The 17,388-nt window shown below is 40.0% G+C and overlaps 1 protein-coding gene across 10 annotated transcripts in view; it reads left to right on the top strand.

The window, feature by feature from the left end:
* ptprma (protein tyrosine phosphatase receptor type Ma) overlaps positions 1-17,140 on the top strand; it is a 195,183-nt gene extending 178,043 nt beyond the window's left edge. For all 10 annotated transcript variants that reach the window (XM_058394863.1, XM_058394872.1, XM_058394910.1 and 7 more), the window contains 11 exons: positions 2,273-2,370; positions 5,184-5,300; positions 5,741-5,895; positions 6,081-6,216; positions 8,563-8,712; positions 8,831-9,004; positions 10,113-10,244; positions 12,031-12,156; positions 12,262-12,425; positions 14,339-14,474; positions 15,955-17,140. In XM_058394863.1, coding sequence (XP_058250846.1) covers positions 2,273-2,370; positions 5,184-5,300; positions 5,741-5,895; positions 6,081-6,216; positions 8,563-8,712; positions 8,831-9,004; positions 10,113-10,244; positions 12,031-12,156; positions 12,262-12,425; positions 14,339-14,474; positions 15,955-16,008 — 1,442 coding nt within the window. In that variant the 3' untranslated portion in view covers positions 16,009-17,140. The remainder of the gene's footprint in view (positions 1-2,272; positions 2,371-5,183; positions 5,301-5,740; positions 5,896-6,080; positions 6,217-8,562; positions 8,713-8,830; positions 9,005-10,112; positions 10,245-12,030; positions 12,157-12,261; positions 12,426-14,338; positions 14,475-15,954) is intronic.
* Positions 17,141-17,388: the final 248 nt, after the last annotated feature.

Raw genomic sequence — 17,388 nt, forward strand, 5'->3', positions numbered from 1 at the left:
TATGTATACATGTTGTGAATGTATGTCTGGACATTTTACAGCTTTCGTTGAAGTGAAAAAATGCAAAGATGTGAAAAACACAACTTGTGGTGTGAACTAAAGACCCATCCACTGATGACACTCTTTGTATTCAATGTGGGCAGATTTCACAAGAAAGGCTTTTTTATGGTGGGGAAAGAAGTTAAAAAGCTCAGAAGTTTTTTAGATCAAAGACACATTTTCTTCAGGCTTCACAGCACATCCTCCCTCTTTCCCGACCATAAGTTCAATCTAAAGAAGCTTAATTGTGTCCATTATTTCTCCCGGTTTTTTTTTCCAACTTGCAATCACTGATGGAACATCAGAGATTATCAGAGGGTATCATAGCTGTGATAATAAATAATGACTGTGCGGAGTAGATAAAGTACAGAATACATAAATAGTGACACAAGAAGGGAGAGAAAACACGACAGGATGTACTGTTAAAGGAAATAATCAGTGATGGGGTGAGGTGATGGGGCCATTACCACCCACTATTTTCCTATAACAGTGCATCCCAAAGTGTTTTATTCTTCTTATACCCCAGCAATTAAACAACATTTTGTTTATTAAAGAGTGTCATTTTCTGTTGTTGTTTTTCATGTTGAAGATCATCCATGAAACAATTCCCCTTGTCACTAACGTTATAGCAACTGTAGATCCCACACCAGCCTCTCTTCTCTCTCTCTCTCTCTCTCTCTCTCTCTCTTCATGTGAAGTTAATAAGACATTACTGAAAAACCACAAAGCTCTTTATCTGGAAAATTCCAACATTCCAGCCTTACCTTTGTTACAAACTGCTGAGACTGGAGACTCCTTCCATAAATAAATGTCTCCTCTCAGAAAATGTCCCAAAACCAACACATAAGCACGTGTTTAATAAATTGACATGGAATGTCCAAACCCTGTGTGATTAACCTGGGGTTCAAGTCGCTATCTTTAGGGCTTCTGTTGTAGTAAATTTATTCTGCATTCAGCAACAACAGGGAGAATAGATTTCAAACCACACACCCAAGGTGATATTTTTGTCTCACACGAGTCACAGAGGCAGTCACATACGTGGCGGTGTACACTAATTACGTGCATGTAGACTGGGAAATAAGAGTCTCCTCCAACAGTTTAGTCCCACGGTATGAAATTCCTTTATAAGAATGGGAGATTTTTGCACACTGTCTCTGAAGTCTTGTTGAGTGGAACATTCTTCCTGTGGTGACAGAGCAGCTGTCTGACAGGCCATCACATTCTCTGCTGTAGTGCTTCCCTTCCTGTATGCTAGAGGAACTTTCCCAGTCTAATTGGGGAAGCCTGACTTCACTTATAGGTGAACGGGGCTTTTTTAGTGTATCGGCACATTATAGCAGCATTTGTCAGGTTGTCCCTGCTGTTTCTGGCTGGCCTGCACCCTGTGCTTTTCACGTGTCAAGATTGTGTAAAGAGTGTGTATACAGGATGTGTGTGTGTGTGCGTGTGTTTGCACTGTCAGTGTCTCCTGGTGTTCTTTGTAAGCATACAGAAATTCCACCTACAGTACACTTGAATGAGCGATATATTAAAAACGATTAAACACAGTGTGTAATGATGTATAATATATTCTGCAATTAAAGAGTGAAATCACCTCATGCTGTAAATACATGTCATAAACAACATCAGACAAGTCCAATAATGAGGAAAAACTCTCTGGAACAAGTAATAATTTCGGATGCTTTCAGAGCAAGCCTAGGGTTTGGTAATGCAGATGTTTTTTTGTTTTTTTTGGGGGGGGGGGGGGGGATTGTGGATCTGAAAACGTCAAATCTCTTTTCCCTCAATTTCTTTCTGGTGGATGTAATTTAGTTTGGCTTGGAGGTAGAGCATCAGCAGTAGAGGAAGCGCACACAGATTTGCATGAGCTAATTAGCTCGTCAGAAGTCATTTTGTAATGCGCCTGTTGATTAAAAACAATGCTAATTAGAATTAATTAACTGTGTGATTTTAATTCCTTGCACTGCGTCCTTATTGCGGGTTGTTGGTCTATTAAGGTGTTTTGGAGCTTAATGGAAATGTAGATACACAAGCTTGTCAGCGTTCATTTGCGTGGATCTAGGTGTGATGATACACAATATGTCCATTTAAAGTCCTCGTGCTCTGAGTAACGTGCTGTAGATGAGTCACCTGGTGTAGATGCAGGAATGTCTGATCTCTTTTATATAAGCATTGTAAGTGCATTAGATGTTTTGTTCTCATCTTTTCTTCTGTCTTGGCTTCTCGGTATCAGGACCCATGCAAGAAACAGTCTATGACTTTTGGAGAATGGTGTGGCAAGAAAACACGGCAACCATCGTCATGGTGACTAACCTGGTGGAAGTTGGCAGGGTAAGTTAATCAGTAGCGTCCCTATCTACTAAATAGAAAAGCTGTTTTTTTTTTCTTGCATTACCGCTATTAAAAAGCTGTCTAAAATGTATGATTTCATATAATCATGATCATCATTTTAGCCACCAGTGAGCTCTATCTATAAGCAAAATTAAGAACGCTGTAGTCTATAATAAGCATTAGTGTTTTAGATTGATTGAACATACTGTTAACTACATACTGCTCACATCTCCCTGTGTGTATTTGTTATTTATGACAACTATAAGTATCCGTGTGCATCATTTACCAACTACAGTGCCAGACAAACAGATCTATCCAACTTTATACTGTTGAAGATCCCTCGGGATCTAACAATGTTCAGACTCTGCCATAGTTAAAATCTGAGTGCATTTCTCAAATTTTCTGCCACTCTTCACTGGCTTCACATCTGGTCCCCTGCTTCTGTTGTTTAAAATGCTGTGCCTAATATCCCAGCAGACTGTTGCATTCTTTATCAAGCCTAACTGAGTAGCCATCCGTCTCGGCAGCAGCGAATCACGTCCCTCCCTTTTCATCATTGCCACCATCTGCTGTGTCTCATTGCTGATGAACTCTGGGATTTGGGCTCGGCCCTCTCCATGTCCTCCATATTCACACCAAGCTGCTTATCAGCTGGACAGTTTCTTTCTACTCCTTCAAACGCACAAACACCTCATGCAACCGGAAGAGAGAAGCAATCATTTTTGTTAACCTCATTAATGAGCTTCTTAAGCTTATTCATATATCCGACACATATCTCTACACAGTGTGTACACATACATAACGCAATTTAGACCTCCCCGGAGCTCATTATGGCTGATATGGGTAATCATTAAGGCTGATAGGGGCAAATTATAAATGTGATAGTCAGTGATTATCCGTGATTTATGATTATACATCATACGCTTTATCAGTTCATAACCATGTTTTGTGTTCAATGTCAATGAAACTTGTTATCTTGTTATCACATGACATGGCAGCACTTTTTTCTCACTTTTAAAGTGAAAAACACATCTTGTTCTATTACTGATAAACACTATTATGTAGAGTTGATCAACTTTTTCTGGCCAATCAGAATCAAGCACTCTGAAGGTCTGTGGTTTAATACTACACAACGCATCTGCTCGTGCTTTCATCTTATAGTGCCTGCTCATGTTTTCTGTGATCATGCTAATACTAGACATGTAGTCTTAAACTGCATTACATGCAGATTGCTGATTAAATGTGAGGATTATTAACCATGGAAGTGTCAGCACTAGCATACTTACTCTAGGTAATTTTTTTTGGATTGTTCGCAACGGTTTATCCTACATTACACTGTTAGCCACAGAATCTAGCCATCCTTGGTTTATACCTAATGCTTTAATCCAGGATATTGGTTTCCTCTTGTTTATCCCTGGTTTGTCGACGTTAGCATATCTGGTGGCTGCTAAAGGAGCTGAAATCCACTGTGGGACTGAACCACAGTGATATCATTGTGCTTTAGGATGCCCATGGCAAGTGGAAGACTAATCCCTAACATTCCCAGTGGAAATCTGTGGCTTGGAACTAATGGGATTTCTAAAACCCCATCTCAATATCTGACAAGAACAAAAGGGGCCTCCGCCGGGCTCGGCACAGCATCGCATTTAACTCATTAATAAGTTATTAATGTGCAAACAGAACGATAATGCTTTTGAAATCAGAGTGAATTTTAGTTTAAGCGCTGATAAATAGTAGACCACTTCACTCGTGATGAAAAAACATGCACGTGTTAAAGAGTTTACGTGTGAGAGTTTGTTCCGAAGGTCCTTTGGTCCTCATATGCAACTGTGTAGAGGTTAAAAGACGTTCAGCATGGACAAGCCTAAACTGTGCTGCATTATCTGACAGCCACGAGCATGAATTATTACCAGAATAATGCTTCCTCTTTTAGAAGATTCTCCAGACATAATCTCATATTTTGACAGTTACAGAAATGCAGATATAATCTCACTGCCGGGGTTTTTCAGATAAGATCTGTCCGGTAGGCTAGCATGACTACAGCTGTTTCCAACCACCCATTAAACCATAATTATTTCACCAATTAGTCCAGTCTTAATAAGGCCATAAAGAAGGAAAATGTAGTAAAGACGATGGAGGGGCAAGGAAATGATAATAGTGTCAGAGGCAAATAAAGAAGAAAGGGAAGTGTAGCATAATGTGAGTGAATGAGAAAAGAGGGCAGTAAATGATCAAACAGAAAGAAAGCAAGGGAATCGGTCCCAAGGCTCCCAAAAGCATTCGGGGCAAAATGGTATTGATCATTGCAACATCAAGGAAATAATACAGACAATGTGCTGTGGTATAAAACTGTGCTCTTTGTTTTTCTCATAGTGAAAAAGCCTGGCCTGATTTATAGCAGTCTTGTTCAGGTCCTGTGAGTGTGGACCAGGTAATGAGAGAGTTCAAGAGCGAGCCACTGGGGGTAATTAGTCAGGGGATCATCAGGCTCAGAGCTTTCACGTATCTGGGGCACTCAAGATGGGAGCGCTGGCTTGCCAAAAGGAAACAAAGCCATTTTTTTGTGCTTCATAGTTTACCTCTTTAAAGATCTCAGTAAATTCTGCGTTCAAAATATCTACAAATCTTTAAGATACTGAATCCTGCATATGAGTTCTGGAGTATGCATCTCTATTCACCGTAGAGTAACTGGTTCTCTGAGCTGATATTACCGGACCATTGAGTAATTTGGCAGCGACTGGAAGCTGGTTAATGGAGAATTACTAACGTGAATTTGTCTGTGTGTGTGTGTGTGTGTGCGTGGTGTTTTTCAGGTTAAGTGTTGCAAGTACTGGCCAGATGACACAGAGATCTACCGGGACATGAAGGTGACACTGATCGAGACACAGCTGCTCTCAGAATATGTCATTCGAACCTTCGCTGTGGAAAAGGTACGGTCTTGGAAACTTATTATATTAGAAGACTGCAGTGAAATGAAATGCTTGGAGTTCCATGATGAGTTTAAAACAAGACAAACATTTTGTTGTTGTTGTTGTTGTTGTTACATCTGTCCAGTTTTGCATTCAGCTCCTGTTTTTTTGCGTAACTATATTCCAGAGGGCCTGTGTAGGTGTGTGACAGTGTGTGTATGTGTGTGAGGGTGTGAATCACTGGCCTTCTTTCCTCTAGCTGTGTTTCACTCCTTCTCATCCTCCCACAATTGCACAAACCTTAAGACACACACACACATACTGACACACACAAACAGCACAGATGCTTAGAGATGATACTTGTGGGAGTTTGAATGGAATAGTGTGCCAACAGACCTCAGTCTTAAGCTCTCTTGGTGTGTGTGTGTGTGTGTGTGTGTTTGCTTGTTTGTTCACTGCAGCGAGGAGCTCATGAGATCAGGGAGATCAGGCAGTTCCATTTCACTGGTTGGCCGGACCATGGAGTACCGTACCACGCTACAGGCCTGCTGGGCTTCATTCGCAGAGTCAAATCCAAGAGCCCAGCTAATGCCGGCCCGATGGTTGTCCACTGCAGGTCAGAAGTTAACGATACAGCCGTTCCATAGCTGTGTGGATCTCACACATGCATTTAATCAGTAGATGAACAGAAGTCCATTACTGTATTATGCTCCTCAAAATCCCATGTTATTCTGTATGATTCATTTGTCCTTGAATGTGAATGGTTTTCTGACACACACACATCCTCCTTCTGGCATGCAGTGCTGGTGCTGGCCGTACCGGCTGCTTTATTGTCATCGACATCATGTTGGACATGGCTGAGCGTGAGGGTGTGGTGGACATCTATAACTGCGTGCGAGAGCTCCGCTCACGCAGGGTCAACATGGTCCAGACAGAGGTACTACAGCCAAATGACCTCATGCTCACTCCACCCTGAAAATGAACACACACTAATACATTCATATTTCTTTAGAACTCATTAGACACAGAAACACCCAGCATTTCAAACTGCAATTTCCCAGTCACTCTGCAATAATGTGGTGCTATTTATGTATTTGTTTTAGAGTCAAAATTTTTATTTCACCTATTTTGTTTGAAGAGATGATCCAAGATGCTATCAGTGTAAAAAGGAAGCAAGATTCAACCTGGCTTAAATAAAATCTTTGCCCAAATTAGATTTAATCCACTTTCACATGTTGTCCTGGACCGAGCTACACACGGTCATGTGCTTGCTCTGTATCCGGGCTTTTTACTTATTTCCCCAATCCACGAACAGCTGGCCAGCTGCCAACTGATTCCCAAGTATAATCTTTGCAATTAAGACTTGTGCTTTCTCATTTAATCAGTAGTGCAGTGGCATTTCGTCTTACAAATATGATTTCTCGTTGCATGTCACAGGTTGTGCAGAAATGGAGCATAAAAGCTGGTAGCTTATAGTCGGTTGGTACGTTGGTAAGCAAGGAAGTGCTTATTTTGTTAAATCTGTGTATGCCCCAGCCTAGATGAATTAAATAATAAAAACAAATTAATTACTTGACAGCATATAAAACTCTATTAGTTTTTAATTAGTTTTGCTAATGGAAGCAGATGGGTAAATACAAATACAAAGTAGTTTCAGAAACTACTAAAGTGATTTGTGGTGCATATGTATTAGTTTATATTAAAAAAATTAAGGAAATTTGCCATTTTCCCAGAGTGTTGAAACACCCAAGGCGCAATTAAATAATTTACTAAATATCATTAAATTAGAAAGGTACTTGAGGGAAGAGATCTGTGCTTTTCTCTAAAACCAGAACAGCAGGTATTACACATGGATTTCTCAATATGAGCAAACTCGGAATCAGTTCTGACCGATAATCCGTGCCAAGGACAGGAGAGTCAGCGGTGATGCTACACTAGACTCGTCTGACCCTGGTGCCTGGACTTTTGTCAAAAAGGACATCTCAAGACATTTTCACAAATGTCACTTCATGAAAGATTAACTTCAGGCAGCCAGGTCTGAGAAAGGCAGTAAGATGGAGGAGTGACTGATGACCCTGTGGTGATCATCCAAACCAGCACTGTAGCACTCGGAAATTGTTGGAAATGTTGGATCGAATTACAGATAAAAGACGTTCAAATATATTGATAAATAATCACATATTCATTTACACAACAAATCACTTCCTGTAGTTATCATATTCTGTAAGCCAGTCTGTGTATTGCAGGGCAACTCACGACAATCTGTTTATATTTACGCCATTTGGCAGACACCCTTATCCAGAGCGACTTACATTTTATCTCATTTTTATATGACGGAGCAATGTAGGGTTAAGGGCCTTGCTCAGGGGCCCAGCATTAGCAGCTTAGTGGACCTGGGATTCAAACTCACACCCTGCTGATCAGTAACACCTTAACCACTAAGCTACCACATCCCCTATTCAGCCCTTAACTATTTTCTGTTCACAAAGAAAAGCAGAAGAAATATTTTGCCATTGTGTCTGAAGTGTCACTTACTTAAATTGTTGTATAAATCAATATCACTCTCGCAGTTGTGCTGTTGCACTGAATATTCCAGGTAATCTAAGCCATGCTCATAATCAATACAACACCACTCTTGCTCATGTGAGACCGCAGATTTCCAGTATATCACAGTGATGTTGGACAGAGGATGTTCTCTGATAGCGGTTCAGCCTATAATTCTACTGATATTTTTATATGAATGCACTCAGTTTAATATCGTATCGTTTCTATAGTAACAGTCTATATACAGAGACTTGCTGTATGTCATGGAAGTTTCTGTAAGGAAGGAGACTCCATTGGCATTGATTTGCAATGATCAGAGGTTTCTACCATGGGAATGTTTTCAGGACAGGAAGTTGCACTATTCAGAGAGAGTAGAAAGAGAGGCTGGTGAGGGAGTAATGTTTATATCTGTTATGACAACAGGAAATAACATGGGCATTACAATTAAATGCAACTTTTACACTTGTTAACAATGGCATCATTTATTTATAAATTGTAACAGTTGACTGTCATAAGACAAATAAAACACTTTGGGGTGAGCTGTTTTTGTAAAATAATCCACCTGGAGGTGGTAACATTATGCCCCATTATGTTCTGTTCTCTATATTATTGTTTATATAATGTTATTACATTTAATTATTATAATCAGAATTATTAAATGTCTGGTTTTTATTTTTTTTTTATTTAAATGAATATTCCCATCATTTTTTACTCGTGTTTTGTTTTGTTTCGTGTTCAGGAGCAGTACGTGTTCATCCATGACGCCATCTTGGAGGCGTGTTTGTGCGGTGACACCACCATTCCAGCCAATCAGCTGCGTTCAGTGTATTATGATATGAACCGTCTGGATCCTCAGACCAACTCCAGCCAAATTAAAGAGGAGTTCAGAGTAAGTGTGTTTGTGTTCGACTTCATGTCAGCACCAGTGAGTATGACAACATGCTAAAGCGTATTGAAAGGTCACAGTGTTAATAATAGTGTGAATGTTGGCTTGTGTTGTTACGCAGACTCTGAACATGGTCACGCCGACGCTGCGTGTGGAGGACTGCAGCATCGCTCTGCTGCCGAGGAACCATGAGAAGAACCGGTGCATGGATGTGCTACCACCTGACCGCTGCCTGCCATTCCTTATCACCATCGATGGTGAGAGCAGCAACTACATCAACGCTGCCCTGATGGATGTAAGTACACAAACACTGCTACAACCTGCTGCAGCTAAAATAAGAGTGATTCCCTAGTCTGGAAGTCTGATGAGTTAATAAGAAAAAGTTTACCTTAGGGGTTTTTGTATGCATATATTGAATGTTGGGGAAGTTTGGAGAAAATCATAGGCAAGGGCAAGACACTGGTAGGCACAGGCAAGAGTGAAAAAGGTGAAACACTGAGCTTTTATGAACATGATTGAAACACAGGCAACCTTACCAAGACACCTACAGTGTTGACAGGGTGTCACTATCATGTGTTCCTTTGCATCAACATTAAGAAAGTGTTACCAGTAACAGTAATAGAGTATAGTGGCAACGAAAGTGCATTTATTCACCGGGATGCTTTTAATGTGATCTTACAACACCAAAGAGCATGAAAAAAGGAGAGCAGGGAATGGAAAAGATTACAGCAAAAAGATTTGAATAGAAAGCAAAGGAAGCCAGTGAGAGAGGCATATGGAGAAAGCGAGAGAGAGCAGTGGACATATCAGATTCTTCAATTCAGCAGTACTCGCTTGTCCATGTGGGACAATAAATTGCACATTCATCCCTATAATAATCACTTGTATTTTTTTTCCGAGAAGCCAAAGCAGATCAGTGGGGGTGGGGGGTGTTGAGGGGGGGGGCAAAGATGATAAATGGGAACTACTTCGCTCAATATGCCATGCACAATTATGTGCTTATTGAGAATGATTAAAAAACAGATGGATTTGATTTATTCCACTGTCATGCAAATGCATAAAACGAATTCACAAGCGTGGATGTTTTTTTTGTTTTTTTTTTCCACCATACAACTTCATCTAGATTGCTTTTATGGAAAATATGTTCAAAGACCAGTAACAGAGCATTTATTTTCATTAGAGCAAATGGAAATGTCAGTAGCTGTAGCACGGAATAAGGGCATAACAAGCAAAAACATCAGGAAATGAAAAGCCTCTTACATCAATTAGTTAACTAAAGACATTCATATTCTCAGCGTACAGCAAATCTTGCAGGAAAAAGTGCTGACACACACTCTATTTTTCACACACACTCTCCTTTTCTTCATGTGCTCCTCCTTTTCTGTCTCTGGATCACTCTTCAGAGCTACAAGCAACCATCTGCTTTCATCGTTACCCAGCATCCTTTGCCCAACACTGTAAAAGACTTCTGGAGGCTGGTCCTGGACTACCACTGCACATCTATAGTAATGCTGAATGATGTGGATCCTGCCCAGGTACAGTGTGTTTTTTTGTTTGTTTCGTTTGCTTTTTTTGTACATTTACATGTACATCTACATGTACATCTGTTACATTCTGTCTTGGGGTGTTCTCTCACTTCATTATGGAAAGCCAAGGGACAATCTGGTCAGGATCAAAGTCCAAACTCACACCTAATCCACATTGCACTATCAGGGAGAGCCTTTCAGTTTCCTCTCCCACTACATCATGAACACTAATGTCTATAAAGAGATTATAGTCCTGTTTACACGCTGTTATTTCAGCATTCAAGCATGTGGATCCAACCTGGAGAGCAACCATTTACATAAAGATGTTTTCAGAGCAGATTTAAATCTAATGGCTTGAACTATTTCATCAAGCCCGAGAAGTTGGCACTTCAGCCACGTCGCAGCCACATCCCTCCATGCTGCATTTGATAACTGTAATCTGCTTTCATGACTAGCGGACCTTCAAGGAAACTAAAAACATGCAAATTCACAATTTTTGATGTGGTGATATTGCAAACAACAGGAGGATCGTGGTCAAGTGTAAGAATCAAATGTGTATAAGAATGCCTAATGCAGCTATCCAATTTCAGACTGGATAACAGAGACATATTTGATTTCATATGTAAATGTGCACATGTGGTGGCTCAGTGTTTGTAAAAAGGGCGACACAAGATGGAAGAACAGGAAGAAGACAGAGATCAAACATAGCACAGAAATTAAAAACTCAAAATGAGGTCGGTGATGACCAGCGAACTTAGCAATAGGAGGGATAAATTAAAGTGAATGAGTCAAAGATATGTGTTCATGATTTGTGTTAGTGGACTTGAAAATGATTTTGTTCTCTTATTTTCATTCCTTATGTTTGAGGATAGAAACAATCTTTGTCTTGCAGGGAAATTTAATTAAAATGCTTCTATGAGCAGTTTGTTAGCATGAATAGTGAGACGTGTGTTTGACTCTCAGCTGTGTGTACGAGGCAGCATGACAGATGATCCACTGCACTGCTGCTTGTTAAAGATGTACTGTATGTAATCAAGTGTATCAGTGTTAATGGAAATGAAGCAGGGACACAGCGAGCACCATAACACGAACGCAGGGATGCTTGTAGCGTCTTGCTGATTTTACATTTATTCAAAATGATCGTATAAAATACAATGCAAAGTGATGTTGTTTTGTTAATTAGATGGTAGAGTAAGATTTTATGAAGCAATTTCAGTCAGAGTTATAAACTGGAACACGGAAAATCGCATTCGGGAGCCGAAAGGGTCGGCTCTTCTCGCCGAGCTGAGCCAAATAATCTGACTCAGTGAAAAGGAACTCAGCTCAGCGCTTGAGCAAGAATTACTACTGGGAAGCAATAGTGGGTGTTGCTGCTGGCAGGGAATTCTGGGAAAAGGAGTTCCTGGATGACAGAGCATTCATAAAATTTTCTGGATAAAATTTAGATCCAAGTTACATGATGTGAGTTTTCTTCAGAAACCTTCCACTCAGCATAACAGCATCCTTTTGTTCCTCAGCTTATAACATCCACTTACATTTCTGGCAGACCAGATTTTATATCAATTTATACAACTGAGCAGTTGAGTGGGCCCAGTAGTGGTAGCTTAGTAGACCTAGGATTCAGAACCTCCTGTTCAGTAGCCTTAAGCACTAAGCTACCACATCCTCCTGTGTAATGGCATTGTCTAAAAGCTTTGTTCTCTCAACAATTATAGAGTGTATGCTGCATTGTTGTGTTGCTATCATAAAAGTATGATTGTATTATGATGAGGCTAATGTGCATGTTTTTGTGCAGCTGTGTCCACAGTACTGGCCTGAGAACGGTGTACACAGACACGGACCTATCCAGGTGGAGTTTGTATCTGCCGATTTAGAAGAGGATATTATTAGTAGGATATTCCGCATCTATAACGCTGCTCGGGTACATGCACTAACAAATACATACACATTCATGACCGATAATATCGATTTGCTTAATGCTTGACGTATGTGACAGTTGTTGATCTCAGTGTTTTGTTGTTGTCAGCCACAGGATGGCTACCGCATGGTCCAGCAGTTTCAGTTCCTGGGTTGGCCCATGTACAGAGACACACCTGTGTCCAAGCGTTCATTCCTCAAATTAATCCGGCAGGTGGACAAGTGGCAGGAGGAGTACGATGGAGGAGAGGGACGCACTGTGGTGCACTGCCTGTGAGTCTTTATCAATTTCTGTCACACATAACCGGACACGTTCACACACAGAGCGGGACATATCGAAGGGGACAATTACATACTCAAATATAATTATGAAACTCATCTATAGCCCTGTTTGAGCTGTAGGAGGTTTGCTAATGTAGCTATAAGGGATTTGACTGTGTGATTTGGAGATGATATCTGTGTAAGTATCTGTGTAATTTGCCAAATTGCCACATTTTAGCCCAGATGTACATGTCAGGGTTACAAGACAGGCATAACACTCAATAACAGTAATAACACGGTGCACAGCCATGTCTATTACCCGCTTTAGTGATTATATTACCGTGAGATTGATTTGAACAAGATTATTATCAGAGAGAGCCGTGTGTTCAGCGTATTACCCAAGATCATTTACGTTGTAATTATAGTCGTTGGATTTTTCAGACTAAGGGACTGAATTGCAGATTGGAACTGGATTAAAAAATCACAAATACAGCTCAAACCTAGCTTTAGTGAGTGTTTTGTGTCTGTCATTGTAAGATCTGTTAATGTAATAGTAATGTAATATTTTTTACTCAGTCCTTTATAAATGACAATTCCAGAATCATCCCAAAATCAGATTAGTCCAAATATGTGACAGAATCACAGTGTGCTATAGGATGGCACGTGGCAGAGTTGCTCTTAGGTCATGTGGTGGAGTTACTACATAAATTCAAATCAAACCTTATTCTCCAGATTTAGCCCAAGCCTCTCCTGTAAGTTGTTCCCTCAGGCTTGGCTTTGTGTGTGTGTGTGTGTGTGTGCAATCACACCACTACCTTATCTCGCCTCCCATTTCATAGGGATCAGTATAGTAGGGAAATTCAGTGGAACCCTGCCTCCCCGAGGCCCTGCCTAGGTAGGAAATGAGATCAGCTAGCTCGACAGAGAGTGTGTGGTGTGTGTGGACTGGGCTGAGGTGGAGCTAATCTGGCCCAGCACTCCTGAGACCAGGCCTCCATTCCCTTCCCATCCACTGAACCACCACCAAAAGAGGATCCATGTGACTCTCATTAGATTCCCGGCCAAATTCCAATCTCAGAAACCTCTCACACACACATACACGTTTTTATTCCTACATTCACACAGCAGAAACACAGCAAGATGTTGTGCACTTTACCTTCGACAGAAGTGCAAGTCATTAGCAAACTAATGCTTTTTGACCCAATTAGTGCTGCTTGCTCTAACACTCCATACTGAAATGTTCGTTCTGTCCATGTGGGACCAGATTAAACCACAATCTACAACATTTCATGGTCGTTGGGGATTACAATAGGCTACACAAGTTAAATGGTAATGCTTATTGAAAGCCAGTATCTGTACTCCTAACTTCTGAGGCATGGAAACTTGAGCTCTGGCATGTAATAGGAAACAGGAAACAGTCCCACTGAAGCTTTTAACTTGCTGTGTGTCAGAGCTTTGAGGATTTGCACAAGAGCAGGAGATCAGAGGGAGAAGAGCACCACCTAGAGGTCACCCCAAGGAACTTGTTAGTACTGTATGTTGATGAAGCTCTGAGCTCTGAGACACGTTCATTAGACCTGCAAATAATAGTCCTTTCTCGAACCCAGGACGCTGGAGGTGTGAGGCAAACGTGCTAACCACTAAGCCCAGAACTATTATATAAAATGTTCAGATGTACCTAAACATTTGAGTATTTTATCTTCAGTGTTTAAGGCTTTGAGCTACTCCTCTGAAGGTTGTATGTTCAAATCCCAACATCACCAAGCTGCTGTGATTGAGACTTTAAGCCATAAATGCTCTCCTGTCTCAATTTCATGTCATTTTGACTGAAATGAGCAAATGTGTGTGAGTACATGGAAGATGTAATGTAGGTAACCTTTCTTTCTTTCTTTCTTTCTTTCTTTCTTTTCTCTGTCTCTCTTTAGGAACGGAGGTGGACGAAGTGGGACTTTCTGTGCAATCAGTATTGTGTGTGAGATGCTACGGCACCAGCGCTCTGTGGATGTGTTCCACGCTGTCAAAACACTGAGGAACAACAAGCCCAACATGGTAGATCTCTTGGTAAGCGCCATCACTGGGGACCAGTGCAGATTTTATGCAGAACTGCTTCAATTCACACATCTCCAGCTCATTATCCTGTATACAGATGACAGACAGATCACAAAAAATGGTTCTGATGTAGGAATTACTAGTCTCAGGACACCATATTCCTCCCTCATGCTTTAAATAAAGGAGTGGTAAGATACACACGAAAAGGACAGGATGTAAAAGATATGGATTTGAAATCTTTTTGTGAAAAATATAACAGATAACAGATTTTTTTCCCATTTAGTCTTGTCCTTTTTTGTCAGGATTGGTAAACAGTTAGTTCTGTAATTAATGGCACCCTTGGTATATAATATGGGTAAAATTGTTATAGAAAAATGCCTTTGTGGTTCATCCCACACTGAAAATGTGAGTGGAGTCTATCCTTTGATTGACGTTTTGTTTTCAGCAAAACATATGTCACAAATATCGGCACCCTGCATTTAGTTTTTTGTAAATTGTAGAATACAGAGTAAGGAATCTGAGGCACTACTCAATACACCATATCTTAAGATCCTCAGTCCTTTCTTCTGTTCTCCTTTTCGGCTCACCTCATGGGTTTTCAGTGGAGTGTAGGTCAGGAGACTCAAAAGCTTGATTCCATTTTTTTGCTTTATATCTTTTCTGACCCCAGAGACAGCCAGATATTCATTCAAACTCTTCTAATACTGCATTTTGTCCATAATGTCATGTATCCGAATCCTTAGGTTTTTAGGGACTTTGGTGAAAAACCAGCACCAGAACGTTACAGAGCTTATTTCTCTAAACCTCCTTCTTTTTAAGAATTTCTGGCTACAATAATTATGACACACAATTATGACTTTGCTCCAACATAAATCTTTGATGAGGGTTTCAGATTTTCCTAGAATAAAATTTAATTACTTCAATCAAAGGTTAGCTCTATCAAGTAGATCTATAGAGCTACTTTTCAGCGCGAGATTAAAAGACAAAGACATTTCATAGTAGTCTTATTTAAACACTGTGCCAATAATTCTGTAGCTGACTGTAAGCTTTGACGCGAAGATTTTTTGTAGGCCTGTTGCTTTTTAGCCACTCAGGGATTTATCTATAAGGCTTGATGCTTTTATTATATTATTATTTTAAGTTTGGAAGAATTATTGATAACAGTAGGTTTGTCTCAATCTCAGACACTTCATCAACTGTTCTTTCTTTCTTAGAATAATTCACTCATTACGTGCATGTGCACAATTATCATGAGTACAAGCAGAGGAAATGTTTAGATTGAGACACACTGTCACACACACACACACACTGTCCCATCACCTGTGGATGACTCCATGCTTTTGTATTAAAACAGGATGAAATCCTTGTAGCAATAATGTCTATTCAGTCAACCTTTTCTCTAAATATGAAATATTTTTGTGTGTGTAATAAATAAATCTATCGACTCATGACTACTTATATTTCCACTGATCATTGTGTTCTGTATTTTCAGGATCAGTATAAATTCTGCTATGAAGTGGCACTGGAGTACTTGAATTCAGGCTAAGTTTTCCAGATGCTGCTGCCCCCCTTCCCGTCCCTCGCTGTTCCCCCGGCCCCTTCTTTCCTCGGATAGAGACTATAGAGACTATTCACACATGAATGTTGAAGTGCTGGACTGGAAATGTGAGGAGGTGTGCTGCTTGGACCACTGTGGCCATGTTGTTGGCTGAACGTGGCCAGAAAACGGTTTTCGGGGTCGAACCAGAGGACCGCACGCTTGCACTGCCCGGCTGAACTGTCCACAGTTGAACTTTGAACTCTAACCCTATTCCCTCGCTTGTCCCTTCTGCTCTCTGTATGTACATTTCAGCGTGAGTTGGACAGATCACACACTCCCGCACTCACGTGATGCATCTTCTATTCCACAAGCACACCGATGTACTTTATTCCCCGTTGTCCACGTCTCACTGCTGCTTTACATGTTTCGGAATTTTTTTCTTCTTCTTCTTCTTTTTTTTTTTTTGTATTTTTTATGGTCCCTCCTCTTGCCTGTGACACCTCTGTCTTGCCTTTTTATCCTCGGTGGATGATAGCTGTCATTTCCATTTTTGTGGAGAATGCGATATATGGCTAATGTGGCTGTGTTTATTTTTAATCACTGATTTTTTTATTCGATTTTTTTTTTTTTGTTGTAAATGAAATTCGAGGCAGAATGACGTGTAGCTGAAGTTCAAAATGGCATTAAGAGCACGGATCCTAAAGGTTGCATTGGCATTATTGTGATTGCTTGTGATATGTTGTTGTGTTAATTGTTGAAGCGATCCACAAGCAAGCTTAATGTCATGTCAAAAGATCCAAAGCTTATATTTGTGACCATTTGTTAATACTGTAAATACTTGAAGGTTGGCAGATTATTTATTCATTGAAGGGTTTTTTTTGTTTTTGTTTATTTTTGTTCTTTTGTTGTTGTTGTTGTTTTGCTTTTGTTTTTATTTTTATTTTTATTTTTGTTTTGTTTTTATTTTATTTTATTTTATTTTTGTGAAGCACATTGAGTGACAATCATGTTTTTATTTGGTCATTATTATTTTCTCTTTTGTCAGGCTTGGCATAATAATGGTGACCAGGATGTGATGTTATGTTTTTATTTATCTTATATGGAAAAAAAATTACAAATACATACATATCTATACTGAGCTACTGGTTCTTTCTACTTTTTATGCCCCAGAGCTGGATATACTATGGATCAGTTTAGTCTGTAAGTGGTTTGTTTTGTATTTTTTCCTTTCTAACTCCAGCATACTGGTTATAAAAAATAGTTTTAATTCGAGGTTAACCATTAATTCGAGGACTATTAGTCACAGGACAACTGCCTGCTTAGATGTTTCTTGGGTATTTGTTCATATTTGAGAGAGTAAAACAGCAGGTCATGATGAAACTGGAA

This window comes from Hemibagrus wyckioides, linkage group LG01 (assembly GCF_019097595.1).
Source record: "Hemibagrus wyckioides isolate EC202008001 linkage group LG01, SWU_Hwy_1.0, whole genome shotgun sequence".
In the NCBI taxonomy this organism is placed as follows: Eukaryota; Metazoa; Chordata; class Actinopteri; order Siluriformes; family Bagridae; genus Hemibagrus; species Hemibagrus wyckioides.